At 48.7% G+C, this 15,004-nt stretch overlaps 1 protein-coding gene across 5 annotated transcripts in view; it reads left to right on the forward strand.

Moving 5' to 3' along the window:
* Positions 1-14,394, forward strand: part of C15H6orf89 (chromosome 15 C6orf89 homolog) — a 39,433-nt gene extending 25,039 nt beyond the window's left edge. For 4 of the 5 annotated variants that reach the window (XM_069488943.1, XM_069488945.1, XM_069488942.1 and 1 more), the window contains 5 exons: positions 1,380-1,540; positions 1,662-1,801; positions 2,927-3,056; positions 6,167-6,290; positions 9,088-14,394. In XM_069488943.1, the coding sequence (XP_069345044.1) occupies positions 1,380-1,540; positions 1,662-1,801; positions 2,927-3,056; positions 6,167-6,290; positions 9,088-9,182 (650 nt within the window). In that variant the 3' untranslated portion in view covers positions 9,183-14,394. The remainder of the gene's footprint in view (positions 1-1,379; positions 1,541-1,661; positions 1,802-2,926; positions 3,057-6,166; positions 6,291-9,087) is intronic. The other variant, XM_069488941.1, reaches the window with a different exon arrangement.
* Positions 14,395-15,004: the final 610 nt, after the last annotated feature.

Consider the following 15,004-nt stretch of genomic DNA (forward strand, 5'->3'; position numbering starts at 1 on the left):
GCACGGTGAGCGCTGTGGGAGGAGAGGCCCCTCCCAGGAGTGGGCTGTGGCAGCGCCCTCTGGTTGGTAGTCTGCCTGCAGGCTGTCAGGGGCTGAGAAGCGTAGGTGGCGGCTGCCCCAGGGAAACACAGGTACGGTCTGCAAGAGAGGGAGGGTGCTCGGGAGACGGGCCGACAGCAAACGGGGTCCTGCCCTGCGGAGGACTCCCCACGCCCCGCTACTGCTGCCTTAGGGAAAACAAGGATAAAGTGCTTACTGCCAACGACAGAAAACGTTTTGTAATTAAGGATCAGGTTTCCCAAGTGTGTTTACTGGTTTAAAGAATTGATTTCGTTTCAGCCACATTTTAGTGGTCTGTTGTCTTTTGTTCTAGGCTCTCTCCTGATTTGGTTTCCATCGGGTTTTAATCAGAACCATCTTCAGAAACATTTTGGATTCAAAATAGAGTTTAAAACAAACACATCTTTCAGAGAACACAGATGAAACCCAGAATGGAGCAGAAAGTAAACAAGAAATAATGGAATAACATTAGGAACAGGATAGCGTCAGAGGGAAGGAACAGAGAGAAACTGGGAAAGGCTGTGGGGAAAGAAAACCCCGTCAGGGAAGGAGCCAACCTGGGGAGAGTGTCAGGGAGCCGGCACTCATGCGAGGGTCTGGGTGGGGGTTCTTCCGTTTCTGACCAACCTGTGGTCTAGACTGTGGGGTAGCAACATGGTTAGCAGCCCCGCGCCCTCTGAGCAGGAATGGAGGGGTGTCTGTGGGCAGGTGCGACATACTTCTCTCCAAAGATGGCCGCTGGAAAGTGCTCTCTCCTCTCCATCCCTTCTCCTTTCTGTGCCCTTTTCTCACTCCTCCTTCCCACAGTCGTCCTGGCTCGTCCTGGCTCCCGTGTGTGCTTGTGAACCAAGAGTCTGGGTACACACCAGACTGAGAAGACCTGCGTTAGGTCAGTGATGGCGGGGTCACCCTTTCTATTGGCCCCACCCCCACATGCTGTAGACATTTGAGACGTGTGGGTCACAGGATGGAAGATACTGGGAGAACTACATCTTCAGCCGCATGTTGCTGAATTTTTTCAGGCTGTTATACTTTATTGATTTGATTTGGGAAATGTACATGTTTAAAGATACTTTGCACCAAGTATCAAAAAGTACATACAGAAAAGCACCTCTCTTTCCCGCCCTGTCTCATGGGCCCTCTGCACACTCCTGAGAGGGCGCTTTTTTCATATGTACCTTTTCAGAGGTCTCCAGTGTTTGTCGTGGTTAGCCTTTAAAAATTATTGTGGTATCTTTCTACTTGCATTGCCAAAGCTGCTGGATTTATCAGCTGTGTTCTTCCTGTGTCTGCCTTCTCCATGTCCCTTCCTCTCTCAGACTTTGACCCCTGGGGGATAAACGACAGTGAGCAGAATGAGTCAGAGGCTCATGCTATCCCTGCCAACTGCACCGGCTGTTCCGAGAAACTGCCCCTGAAGGTAGTGCTCCTAGAAGATGCCCCAAAGAAATTTGAGAGACTCCATCCTCTGGTGATCAAGGTAGGCGAGAGGCCCGACTGTCACACTGATAGATTACCTATTTAAAGGCTAGATCAGGCTCTGCAAAGTTTCTGACAAGTAACTGTGTTGTTTTGTTTGCTTTGTTTGCTGCCTTGCCAAGACGAGACAGCCCCTATTGTCTGAGGAGATTCAGCACTTTCTGTGCCAGTACCCTGAGGTGACAGAAGGCTTCACAGAAGGGTTTTTCACCAAGTGGTGGCGTTGCTTTCCCGAAAGGTGGTTCCCATTTCCTTACCCATGGTGAGTGTGCAAAGGGCACTTGGTTTGTGTGTAGGGAAGGGGCAGACCAGTACCACTGGCAAAACAGTAATAGCTACCACTGGGACCTGCCATGTGCCCGGAATGGTGTAAGCACGTGACAGTACACCCTTCATGTCAAACGGCAGGAGCTCACTGATGAACCAGTAATGAGATATAAAGGGGATGAACGGAAAAGGTGTGTCACAAGGAGGGGCACCATCATGGGGGACACCAAGATTGCCTAATAGAATTTATTTCTAAGTATGTGTTTAGCAGTTTATGTAGAATGAGGCCTAAGCATCGAGGGTGGAAGAGAGTGCGAAGAATAGAATTGCATTTTCTGGCACTTATTTGGTGTCTGTTGCTCATTGATGACACTCATGATAGCTCGGGGAAGTAGGAATGATTATTGCCATTTTTCAGATCAGAAAAGTGGGAATCAGAGAGGTTAAGTAACTTGCCCAAGGTCACCCAGCCAGGATTGAAACCCAGATTTGCTTTCCTGTTCCTTCCTGTGTCCTGCAGAAGACACAGTCCATTCTTTGGAGTTAAGGTTGCTCTCTAACAAGAAAAGGAAAGTCAGTTTCCATCTTAGAACTGTTCTAAAAGAGAATTAGTGTCTTTTCAGGCTTTTTGTTAGATAATTTCTCCATGCTTCCACCTTTCTTTAATGTGCTGTTTATTTGCATGGCAGAATTGCGAGTTTGACAAGCTAATCAGGCTTCACACTGCATGCCGTTCCGCCTCAAAAGAAGGTTCCCTCCTTCTCCCTTCTCTTTTCCTCCTTTCCCCCTGCCTGGCCTGCTATTACTTCAGTCTCTTTTCCAAGACAGAATGACTGGATTGTTTCTTTCCTTCCTCTATATGTTGTTTTAGCTGCACTTTATAAACACTCCACCCACATGTACAAATCGTGGCTGTAGAGTTTATGCCTGTGTGTGTACACGTCATAATTCATTGACTTGGCACAACGATTCCTCGTAAACCTAGTAGTGAAGATACTCTGCTGATATTTTTCCCTCTTTACCACCCACAGTTCCCCCACCCTTGCTCAGCTCTCTGTTAGCCATGGAGATAGGCTGGCTTGCCCAGTTTAACGACCTTTTTTGTTTCAAACTTTTACAGGAGAAGACCCCTGAATAGATCACAAATCTTACGCGAGCTTTTTCCTGTTTTCACTGACCTGCCATTTCCAAAAGATGCCTCTTTAAAAAAGTGCTTCTTTCTTCACCCAGAACCTGTTGTGGGGAGTAAGGTAGGCAATTTTGAGAGGACTTGGATCTAGAATTTTCCTCATTTGGGACCCGAACTGATGTTATAATCGAGGCCTTCCCCGTATATCAACTTAGAGGGTGAATTGAGGGACACTCACATAGTCTAAACTTCTCCCCTCCTGCTGCCCGGCCCACTCTGTTATGAAGTCATGTTTCCAGAAAGTCTAGCCTGCAGATCTGTCTCCGCCCTTAATACCTGGGGGCAAGCTGCTTTACCTTAAAGAAGTGGAATCCTAAAATTTGAACTGACTTGAGTGTACAGTTGGTCTGACTTTCCTACCTCAAATTAGAAAGTAGGCAAGGCATAAATGACTAGCATGTAAATAGTCTACCTTCTTAATTTTGCAAATAGGGAAACTGAACCCCAGAGAGATTGAGTGATTTGCCCAAGGACACAGAGCAAGTTGATAGAAGGACTCCCTCTACCCCCACCTCCAGGTTGGCTTTCCCTAGAAATATTCATAAATAAGAGACTTCAGATAGAGAACTGCAAAGGCAAAAAGCCTGGGAGCCCCGGGGGGGATTTGACAAGCACATGCTAGAGGCAGGCAGCCCAGCGGGGGCGGAAAGGCCCCTTCTGCCCCCATCATTTCCCACCTCAGTCCAGGGCCAGGTGTCCACAGCCCAGATTTACTTCTCTGGGGGCCAGTGGACTGGGAGAGCTGTTCAGTGTTTGTGTGTGTTTAGTTTTCTCTGAATTGCTCCTTTGTTGAGTCTCATTTCTAAGGAAGGGTTTTGAGCCTGGATTGGTTTGGAAGAATTAAAAGGATGTATTTTCCTTTGTAAAAAAAAATTAAATTTCCCAAACTGTGACCCCCTACCAGCTCTGGATTGTGGCTTCGATCTCCTGATACTATTGTCTGGCTCCACATTTGCTGAATTGTGTTAAAGGAATTTGAAAGCCTATAAAAACAATCATTTTGTCTAGAAGTGAGAACCTCTGTCTGCCAGCACTGGGGTGGAGATGTTGGGTTCTTGCCTTAGATTTTAAAGACGTTTATCCTGCTGTCTCCGGCTAGAATTCAGGGCCCTCGTATGATTTCATCTTCATAATTATGATATAATTCTGGGAGAGGGCCTTTATCTTTTTCTTGGTTTTCCCACTTGAATGCTGGAGTTAATTTCACCAGCCTGCTTAACACCAGGGAGCCCAGCCAAAGGAGCAAATACAAAGTTACTCAAATGCTTATCAAAGTCATCTTGTGGTTCTTGAGGATGTTTGGGGAAGGGCAGTGGCCCAAATAGGCAACAATCCTGGGAGTCTGGTTTCTTAGAGCATCTGTTCCCCCACCCTGGCCCAAGCTCTCCTTTCTCCCCGGCTTTGTTACCCCACCCTGTTGTCCACAGCCCTGGGCAAGTCATGTGTCTGTGGGCCCAGAATCCAAAGGCAGCCTTGGGGTGGAAGATGAGAAGTGGGGCCCGGTTGCACTGGGGGAAGAGGTAGGGAGCTCCAAGGCCCACTTCACCCACTGCACGGTGCTGCCTGGAGCTGGCCTGTGCCATCCTGTTGCCTGTTTCTTCCCGTCTTAGGCGTGGAGGAAGGTGATACCACCCCCTCTCAGGCCCGCGGGAAAGAGGGGTACATCCACTTGTTTCTGGTCCTCTAGAATTTTTTTCAAGACCAGATGTTAGGGCTTCTGCCAGTATTAGTATAATAGACAGGTGGTAACTACTGCCTGTGCCCACAGTAGCTGGTGCAATGGCTCTAGTGTTGTCATGGAAACAGAATCATGGCCAGGGTCTATGGGAGCAGGAGAGAGACCAAGGGAGACAGGGTAAAAACCCCCAGACTCTGGAAGCCCTGAATGGTGAAGAGAAAACTAGGACATGGCCCTGGGAGTCGGACTTCTGACCCCCGCTTTATGCAGGCATATAAAGGGCTTCCCTGAAGGGCATGAGCTAGGAGGCTGGGGAGGGGAGGCTCCAGGAGTTTTCTCTCACCACTGAAGTAGGGAGAAAAGCCTGAGCAAGACTCACCTTCTTTTATCCCCATTCCTGCCTTGTCCCATCCCCTCCCCAGGATTCACAGCTCCTCACTTGGCACGTGGAAGGTTGCACTTCACGCTTGTTGCTGGCAGCGTATAATGCTTGTATGCCCTCAGCAGTGCAGCAGATACCTGTGCAGGTGCATATGCTGCTTGTCTCCTTAGTCTTCAAAATCAGGCCAATCTTAGTGTCATTAGTCTTTTTGTTGTTGTTGTTGTTGTTTGGGGGTTTTTTTTTTTTTTGAGACAGGGTCTCACCCCATCACCCTGGGTAGAGTGCCGTGGTGTCATCATAGCTCACTGCAACCTCAAACTCCTGGGCTCAAAGGATCCTCCTGCTTCAGCCTCCTGAGTAGCTGGGACTACAGGCATGGGCCATAACACCCAGCTAATTTCTCTATTTTTAGTAGAGATGGGGTCTTTCTCTTTCTCAGGCTGGTCTCAAACTCCTGGGCTCAAGCAGTCCTCCTGCCTTGGCCTCCCAGAGTGCTAGGATTATAGGCGTGAGCCACCATGCCTGGCTTCTCTTTTGCTATTTTTTGAGACAGGGTCTTGCTCTGTCACCTGGGGTTAGGGTACAGTGGCATCATCGTAGCTCACTGCAACCTCAAATTCCTGGGCTCAAGCAGTCCTCCTGCCTCATCCTCCTGGGTAACTAGGGCTACAGGCATGCACCACCACGCCCAGCTAATTTTTCCATTTGTAGTAGAGACGGGGGTCTTGCTCTTGCTCAGGCTGGTCTCAAACTCCTGGGCTCAAGCAATCCTCCTGCCTGGGCCTCCCAAAGTGCTAGGATTATAGGCGTGTGAGCTACCACACCTGGCCTGTTATTGAGGATGTTGCCCACTAAATCACACAGTGCTTCTTTAGGAGAGCCCATAGAAAAGATTTTACCCTGGTCTTAGTACCAAGGGATGCTGTTCTCAGGAGAAACTAGTTTGGTTTTGTTTTTTGAACATAATTGCAAATTTTGTTATTGGTTCCGTTTTCCTCTTTGCTGAGACTAGGACTTTAGCCTTATATATAAGCGTTTTTGTGTACGAAACCCCCAGGTTTTATTCTGTTTGCTTTTCCTGCCTTTTCTCCCCTCTTGTTCTTTCCTCCAGATGTATAAGATGCATGACCTGTTTACCATTGGCAGCGGCGAGGCCATGTTGCAACTCATCCCTCCTTTCCATTGCCGAAGACACTGCCAGTCTGTGGCGCTGCCAGTAGAGCCAGGGGACGTTGGTATGTAGGGCCCCAGGAGGGCAGGGTCAGCCCTGGGATCTTTTTAGTTTTTAACTAAAAAATATTTTAAGAATCAAATACTGCCTTCACCGAGGTTCTATTAAGTGGAATCAAAAATAGCATTCTTTTAGTAATAGGGTCATTGTTTATGCTTAGAAATGGAACTAATGAGAAAATGTAGCGTAGAGAAATGTCTTGAATATACAGCATTTAGAATGCACGTGTCTGGTCATAGAAACTTCAAGTTAGAAGGGATTCTGGAAAATATTTAGACCAATCCACTGTTGTACAGATGAGGAAGTTGAGACCCAGAAAGGAGAGGAGACCATCCCAAGGCCCCATCATCTGTCAGACAAAGCATCGAGTCTGACTGCAGTCAAGCCAGGGGAGGGACAGCTGAAGATTAGAGGAAACCGCTTATGTACCCATTTTGCAAATAAACAATAGAACAGTACGTAAGGGCAATGGTCACACAAGGAAATGTTGCCTTCCGTGTGGGTCCCGCATTCCGAGTCACAGCCTCATATTGATGACTCACACTTAACTCTGGCTCCATGTTTTCCCAGCTATGACTTGTCCTGTGCCTTACATCCTAAAAATCTGTTCCAAAGGAACAAGTTTGAATCAACTGCTGTCAGTAGCAATTAGTTTGACAGCAGAGTTTTCTTGGCAGAAGCAAATAAATCAGGCAGCGTCTCCACTGAGCTCCTTGTTTTTCCTGCCTCACAAAATCCAAGTAAGACCTGGAGAGCCTGGCAGAGCCCAGACTGGCTTTCTAATTGGTTTCTTTTACTTTTACCCATTCCGAAGACCTCTGAATTCCTGGAAACCTCTCACCTTATTGGAGGGTTTGAGTTTGCAGTTTGCTTTAATCCAAGTTACATAACTTATTTCGGTTTAGAAATGAAAAATAAAAATGTACAAATCAAGCATTAACTAATAATGGAGCACAGCTGGCCTGGCCCTAGGATTCCTGTATGGAAATTATTCTGAACCTATTTTCCTGTAGCGCAGTGCCCCTCACACAGGGGTGACTATTGCAAAAGTCTGTGATTTGGAGTGTGTGATTCTGCTTGAACAAGTTTCTGTCTTACGTTCTACAAATACCTAGCAGTTCAGACAACTGCAGAAACACCTGAGTTATCCACACTCCAGATGACCTCCCACAAGCACCGAGAATGCCCATTATAGAACTAGGGAAGAAGAAAAAAAAAAGTGGCGGTGATGAAGGAAGCTTTGAGCATTAAATGCGGATGCAGATAGTCCAGGGTAACCTGAGATGCCTAGCGGGGTCCCTGCCGTGCTGCGACCAGCCTGCTTGCTGACCAGAAGGAAAGGAGCCCTGTGGTGGCAGCGTCTGTGACGGGCCAGTCACTTGGCAGGAGCACGGAGAAGGGAGGGGAGACTGCAGAGAAGAGGAGGGCAAGTCTGGGAGAAGGACGTGGGCAGGCAGCGGTGCAGAGGCCAGTGGGCACCTGAAGCAGTGGCAGACGTAGAAGCGGTGGCTGCAGTTTCGATGCTTAAAAATGAGGACGGGAAAGCAGACCTGACAGTGAAGAAGAATTCAGTGGTTATAGGAGAGATGGCAGCTCCAGTGCCTTAGGGACCCTTAAGAATGGCACTGCGACATGCAGGTTCTATGATTTTTGACAAAATGCGCATTGTCCTGTGGAGATGGAGGGGGGAGGGGTTACAGATAACACCTTTGGTTGGAGGCATTCTCAAGAATGACTCAGCGGTCAGGCACAACATCCACGGCCCCCGTACGGGACAGTCGCTGCTCATCATGACCTTTCCTGAGTCACCAAGTAAAGGCCAAATTCTTTTCAGTGCTCTCAGTTTAAAGACAGGTAGGAGCCATCATGCTCTAGAAAATTTTCCATTAGGACATCAGGAGATTTTTGTTTGTTTGTTTTATTGTTGTAAAAACACTTAACCTGAAATCTACCCTCTTAATAAATTTTTAAATGTACAAGAAAATATTGTTACAACTATAGGCACAATGAAGTTCAGCATCATCAGGTTATCGGAGGGCTAAAGTTTTTAAGTTTACCTTCATCGCCCACTCAGATGGCACAGGTCAGCGTTTCCTAAATAATTCCTCAGGTTATTCACAACCCCCGCAGATGGGACCAGGGGCCCCTTGCAAAGGCCCTTGGCAAATAGGGCTCCTGAGTCAGTGGACTCTGGGCCATGTGGTCTTGCTGATGCACAGTACACATTGGTGTACCTAGGACTCTGGAAAGCCCTGGAGGAGCCTAGCGTTCCTCAGACTGACTTGGCCATGGGCCCTGCTTTCTTTGGGATATCTTACGGGACACTAGCATTAGCCAAACCCAATTTGGGAAGTACTGATTTAGGTGAATCTGAATGTTCTTTAATGACACCATATTATAGATAACCTCAGGAAAATCAGATAGTAAGTCCTGCTCCCCTTCAGAATCCATCCCATATTCTTGCTGAAAAAGCTAAGATCAGTCCGAGGACCGATGCCCAGCACCAGCCTTGTCTGGATCCTTTGTAAACCTGCCGAACTGACTCACAGTTGCCCCGATGAGGGCGGTGACAAAGTATTTTGGTTCACAGTGGCTCCTGTTGGAGGACAGGATACAGAGAGGACTGGTGGTAGCTAGGACTACTTCTGCGAGGAAGAGCTAAGAGCCCTTCAGTGCGGGATTTGTCTTTGACTCTGCCGGGCACCCCGAGGGCCAGCTCTGGCAGACCCGCCTTGCGCTTCCCGGCAGGTGTGCCCTGTCCCTGACACTCACGTGCTTTCCTCTTGCTGTTTTCCTTCAAGGCTATGCCCGCGCCACCCACTGGAAGGTCTACATTATAGCCAGAGGGGTCCAGCCCTTGGTCTTCTGCGATGGAACCACTCTCTCAGAACTATAGGAAGCAGAACTTTATTCGGGAACAATTTGAGAGCTGAAAACCAGGTTGAAAGGGGGGAAATAAAAACAAAAACGATGAAACCGCTTTCTAGGGGTTGGCTACTTAGTTACCTGCCCTTTGCATGCATGAGCCAGCCGGCTGTGAACTGTGGGGCAGTGGCCAGGGCCAACCCCTGCTGACTCTTCCCGCAGGTGATTCTGGAAGAATTCTAGCCTGGCCACTTGGTTAGGACCTCGCCAGCACCCATCTGTGAAAAACTGAGCCCGTCCAGGCCTTTGGGCACTGCGACACTGAGGCTGCCCCTCAGGCAGGAAAGAGGGTGGGTGCCTTCCTTCACTGGCCTCGGCACGATCCACCCTGCTGGCTCCCTGGCAGCTGAGGGGCAGCCAGCCGGCTCTGACACAGCCGTCCTTCACCAGGTGAGCCTGTTCATCCCTGTCTTCCTGGCCTCATCGCCCTGTACTTTTTTGGAAAGCCACAGCTGATTGAAGGCATCATTGCAGTTTCTCGAGCACAATTGAATCTAGAACCGGTGAAAAAAGATCAAATAACCTTGAATTGCACGTGTACTTCCTTCCCAGTGCCCATGACTCTTGGAATCTCAGTGATGCCAGAGTAGAGTCTGATTATAATTTGAAATGGGAATTCCTAAAGTAATATTTTTCTCCATTTTATCAGGTTCGTAAACTCCCTGCCCCGTCCCTTGCCTGTCTGGATGGTTTTTCAGAATCTTGGCTCTAGTCGCCTCTGCCTTGGCTGGGCCAGCGCCCGTTACTGCTGAGGCAGCACTCACTGCTCCTGTCAGCTGCGTCGTCTTTACCAAGTGTCTTCAGAGAGGAGTGAGTTAGCGTAGCTGGCCTGGGGAGAGGGTGCCTCCCTCGGTTTGATCTTTAGAGTCTGATTTTCTGCAGAGAAGATGTTTTACAGATGCGTCAAAGCCGATGTTGTAATGTGGTTGTGGGAGGAACTCCAGACCCAAAGGGTTTGCCAGCTGTGTGTGCAACTGACTGTGATCCTCTGTCTTGAAATGATTTTTGTCTTTGTGCTGGGAAACAAGGTGAGGTATTTTTATTTTTTGCAATAATATAAAGCTGTGTTCTTCTGATAGGCTGATTCGCTATGCTCATTGTTCTCCCCCAAGTGTTTTTGGTATGTATTAATCAAATGGTATAAATAAGGACACTTGTTCCCTTTTTTCCTTTATTATTCCTTTATTGACACTGTTAGATACCTGGCCATTGGTCATGCCATCACCAAGATGAAGAAAAAACCTCACTGTGGCCTCTGGCTCCGAATTGCAGAAATGAAATGGATGCAGTAGGTGTCCTTGTCAGTCATGGGGAGCTAGACAGTTGTGAGGGAAGGTGGTCGTGACCCTCTGTGGGGTCCTCTTCATCCGTGGAGGAGCCCGCGCCTCATCTCCCAGGCCCTCTTTCTCACAGCAGCGGAATCACCCAGCGCCTGAAGCCTGTTTGTGAGCTTCTCAAGGACAAGCAGAGTTCCCAGAACTCAGGGTGGAAACACTCGGAGCCTCCTCCGTGGAAGGCTTGAATGGAACTAGGATGAACTGTACCTGAGGGAATTTCTCCTTAAAAGAATGAGGCCCTTGTGTGGCTTTATACAGGAAAAACAAAACTTTTTGTACATATAAAAGTCATGCTGCTAAGCAATTGTGATTTAAGAGGTTTTAAGTCAGAGGGATCATCTAGAGGCCAGCCGTGTGCAAGCTTTTAGAGCCTTCTGCGTGTCCCTACTCCTGCTGCACATGGGGAAGGATGACATAGACACAAGTTCCTCAGAGGACTCAGAGTTGTCTTCAATTAGACCCTTCTAGTTAACAAAAGAGAGGTGTCCTTAGGAAAAAAACTGTGTCAACCATTGAGATCTCTGTTTTGTTTCTGTGAGTTGCCTTGTGTTCCTTTTCCATTCCTCTCCAGTCCTTGACATCTTAAATGTCCATAAAATACCCACTTCAGCACAAAACTTGAAAACTAAGGAACCCTTGCACGTATTGGCATTCTAAAGCACCCCTTGGAAAGTCTGCTAAGCCCCTGAGCTGTTCTGTAGCTCAGCAAAGAATGGTTACAGCAGAAGATAGTAGAGACTTTTGTGCATATACTACTCATTTTACTTAAAATCTATCCAGTTCAGACTTGAATACAAATTTGTATTATGGGAGAAATTCTCCAAAGAGGGTTTTCTGCTCTTAATTACCAGAAACATAGCAGTAATTCACCTCCTTCTTAAGGTAATTCTGATAAGCAGAATCTGCTACTGTCCGGTCCTACAGGAAGGGCTGGGGGGTGCCAGCCAGTCCCTTTCTAGTTATCCAAGGCTTTGTGCAGGACGCCGCAGGATTACTCCTATCCTTCTAGCTCTCAGCCTCTGGCAGAAAGTAGCAAAAGTCCCTCTGCATGACCTGGTGTGGGACAGAGTCGTTACGATGAGGCAGTAGGGTTGCGGGGCCGTGGTAGGATCACCTGACCAACTCCCCATCTCCACCACTGCAATACGAACAAAACCACAGCTCTGAAAAGCAGGACCTGTTCGTAAGTTTGTTGAGCATTTACTAAGAGGTGACATGGCAGTGACCTCCACACATGGGTTAGCTTCACCTGTTGTAGGTTCCCACCACAGAGGTGCGTATCCCCAGAAGTCAGCTCTCTGGGGAGACAGACAGGCATTCTGGTGCCAGTTTGAAGCGTATGTGTCCAAATATCCTCAGCTCTCCAGCAGCCACTGAGTGGACACCGCACCTATTGTGGTGGATGAAAAGAGGCAGAGTTTACCCTCACCTCCCCCTCAACTTTTTCAGGGAAGGGAGAAAGTAAAATAACAGTGGTTTATGAAAACAGAAATACACTATTTGGTGAAAAGCAAAACAATGAAAAGGGCAGATTTGGCTCATTTTGTGAGAGAAAGGAGTAATAACATCTGTCTAGTCCATTCCAACTTAACAAAGTGCCTGCTATATATGATCTCCTTTACTCTTCGCCCAATCCTCTAAAGGAGCATTAGATCCTCATTTTACAAGTAAAGAAGTGAAGGCTTGGGTGAGCCAACTGCTGGTGGGTGGGTGGCTCCATGGCGCATCGCCTTCCTGCTGCGGCACGGCGTGGTGCCTGAGAAGAGAGCTGTGGGTGCCATCGGCTCAGGTGCGCCCCAGCGGGGGGCCAGCAAGCCAGCAACTGCAGGGTTTGTTTTTAAAACTCTTTTGGACAGAAATGGAGGAGGAAAGAATCTAACCATATGACTTTTATAAAATTCCTTTCACTTTCTCCCTCCCCCTTTGAAAACTCTTTTTAAAAAAGAGTGAGAATTGCTGGAAGACAACTGTGTCCAGCCATTTTCCTGTCACCACGTTCTTCCAGATGTGTGACCAAAGGAGGGACTCACTCTATCCAATTCCAGTTGTGGGTCCCCTTGGAGTTTACATCACTTGTTTTTCAGTTCTCAGCTTTCTATTCCCTTCTCCCCAAATCCAGCATAGGCCTCAGCGTAGGAACAATTATTGTAAAACAAAATCTCAAACTCCTTAGCTGCATGTGATGTGCTTAATCACTTGAATACGGTCTGGAATGAGTGTGCTCCTTACCCAGTCGCTTCCTTCGTGAATGTTCAAACCCCAGAGCAAATGTTTGCTTCTCATCATCTGTTTGTCCAGGAGAAGGCCAGGTTGTGGGCGAAAGGGAGGAAGGGCTGTGCTGTGTGTCTGTTTGCATGGAGGGAGGTGATTTTGTCTACCTTTTGAGAATCAATTGTTAAACAATAGGGGTCTTTTAGGCTTTTGAGCTCTCTTAGCGATGGAGGAAATGCTCTCCTGAATACACGAGTTCCACACTCACTGCCTTTCAGTGGTGACCCCATTGCCTACTAGAATTTGCCGGAGGCAGAAGGTGTCAGAGATGTGCTTGAAAATAGTATTTTAGGTTGAGATTCTCTCCATGTTGGGACTGCAATGCTATGCACAGAGCCGGTGCACATCAGGGCACAGGCCAGGACGGTGAAGGCGCTTGCGGAGACAGCCCTGTGGCAAACAGAAAAAGGGAGGCTCTGGGAATGTGCCGTGTCACCAGCAGCATGCAGACCCCTGTCCTCCCCACCCCCAGCGTCCAGAGAGCCTGTGGGTTCCCCCGCAAAAGCATGTCAGGGAAACGGACAGGTGCTCTCCCTCGTGCACACATCCAAGTCCGCCCACCTGGACGCAGCGTGACTCAGAGAGACCAGCCAGCTTGTCTGTTGTCCAGGTCCCTCAGTGTCTGGTTTCCCTGCCCTGCATAATTTAAGCATTAGAGCTAAATACATCTGTCATTTTCCTCTCCCTGGAGACCGGGAGATGTCCAGACTTTCTCAGACTGGTGGAGAGGAGGAATGTTACGTAACTACGCGGAGGCCTGGAACGGTCGAGATGTGGTGGGGCTGGACCGGAGGCCCCTGGGCCCCCGCTCGGCGTGTCAGGCAGGCAGCAGCCACCACTCCCAGTGAGCCGTGGCCGCGAGCACCGTGCAGAGCGGGGAGCCCAGCTGGGCTTTGAGCCTCAGACAGAAACCAGGGAGTGGGGGAGTTGGGACATCGCTTTGTGCCAGGCTCCGTTCACCTCGTTCCGCAGTTCCTCACGGCAGCTGTGTGGGGCAGGTGTGGTCATCCTGTGCCGCTGCCTTTACTGCCGCTTAGCAGTGTCCCCAGCGTCCCATGCTTCAAGCCGCAGCCCCTCAGAGCACTTCAGACCCTTTCGGGAACAAACTTGGTGACAGGACCCAACAGACACATGGCATCCAGTCTCCTCATAGGCAACCTTCCCTCCACGTTTCTTTCCACAGTTTTACCCTTAGAAAAATGCTGGCTGCGAGGTTTTTCTCCTCCTTCCTCCCTCCCTGCTGAGGAAAGGCCAGCAACAGATGCTGAGGGCCGGGCAGGAGGAGACACTGAGGCACACGTGAGCTGGGGACTGCTGTCACTGGGGCCGGAGCCGGCGGCAGCCGCAGTTCATCTTCGGGGAGCCAGGCTGTGGGGGCCTGGCTGGTCCCAGCGCAGGGGCTTGGAACGGTCTGAGCCATGAGTGTGTATGTTGAGCGCAGGATGTTGAACAAGTACTTAATGTACTGCAAACTTGCAAAGACTTCCACCATGTAAAGAATGTATGTAAATTAAAGTTTTATGTAACGAAAGTTTTTACTTTTTGCAATTAAAAGTGTGTATGTTGGTTGATAAGAACTTTCGTCTCCTTGGTGTTTTTCTTTAATTTCCAGTTTTATTTCCTCTTCTCCCATAACTGGGGGAGCGGGAGCCACGTCCTGCTCTCAGGCAAGTCTGTGGGGCTCTTCTGTGGGCCTCGCAGGGTCCCGGGCCCTGCCTGGCTTCGGTCTTCCCTAGAATTCTCCCCAGTGTGTGCTTGCTTGTGTTCACAGGCTCTTCTTTGTCCCCACGCCAGCCTTTTGCCCACAGTGGTTTCTGATCTGCTGTTCTCCCGAATTCTCAAATCTCAGGCCTTTTAATACCCTCCGCTGTGCATGCACTTTGTCCAGAATTCAAACGAGACCCTCAATGCCTTTTTCCTTCTCCCAGCTGGCCGCACACAGCCCAGGTGCGCCATGGGGCCTCACCCATGGATGTCCTTGGTTCTTGCTGGCTCACCCCAGCTGCCACCAGGTAACAGGCCACTCTCAGCACATAATTAACTCAGTGCAGATTTGAGTCAAGTCATTTCTGTGTCTTCATTTTTTCCTTGCAATTTCTTTTTTATATATACACAGTTTTATATAAATGCACAAATAGGACCATTTCTTCTGTACTGTTTAGTGTCCTGTTTTATTTTCCTCTAT

Source organism: Eulemur rufifrons, chromosome 15, assembly GCF_041146395.1.
Source record: "Eulemur rufifrons isolate Redbay chromosome 15, OSU_ERuf_1, whole genome shotgun sequence".
Lineage (NCBI taxonomy): Eukaryota > Metazoa > Chordata > Mammalia > Primates > Lemuridae > Eulemur > Eulemur rufifrons.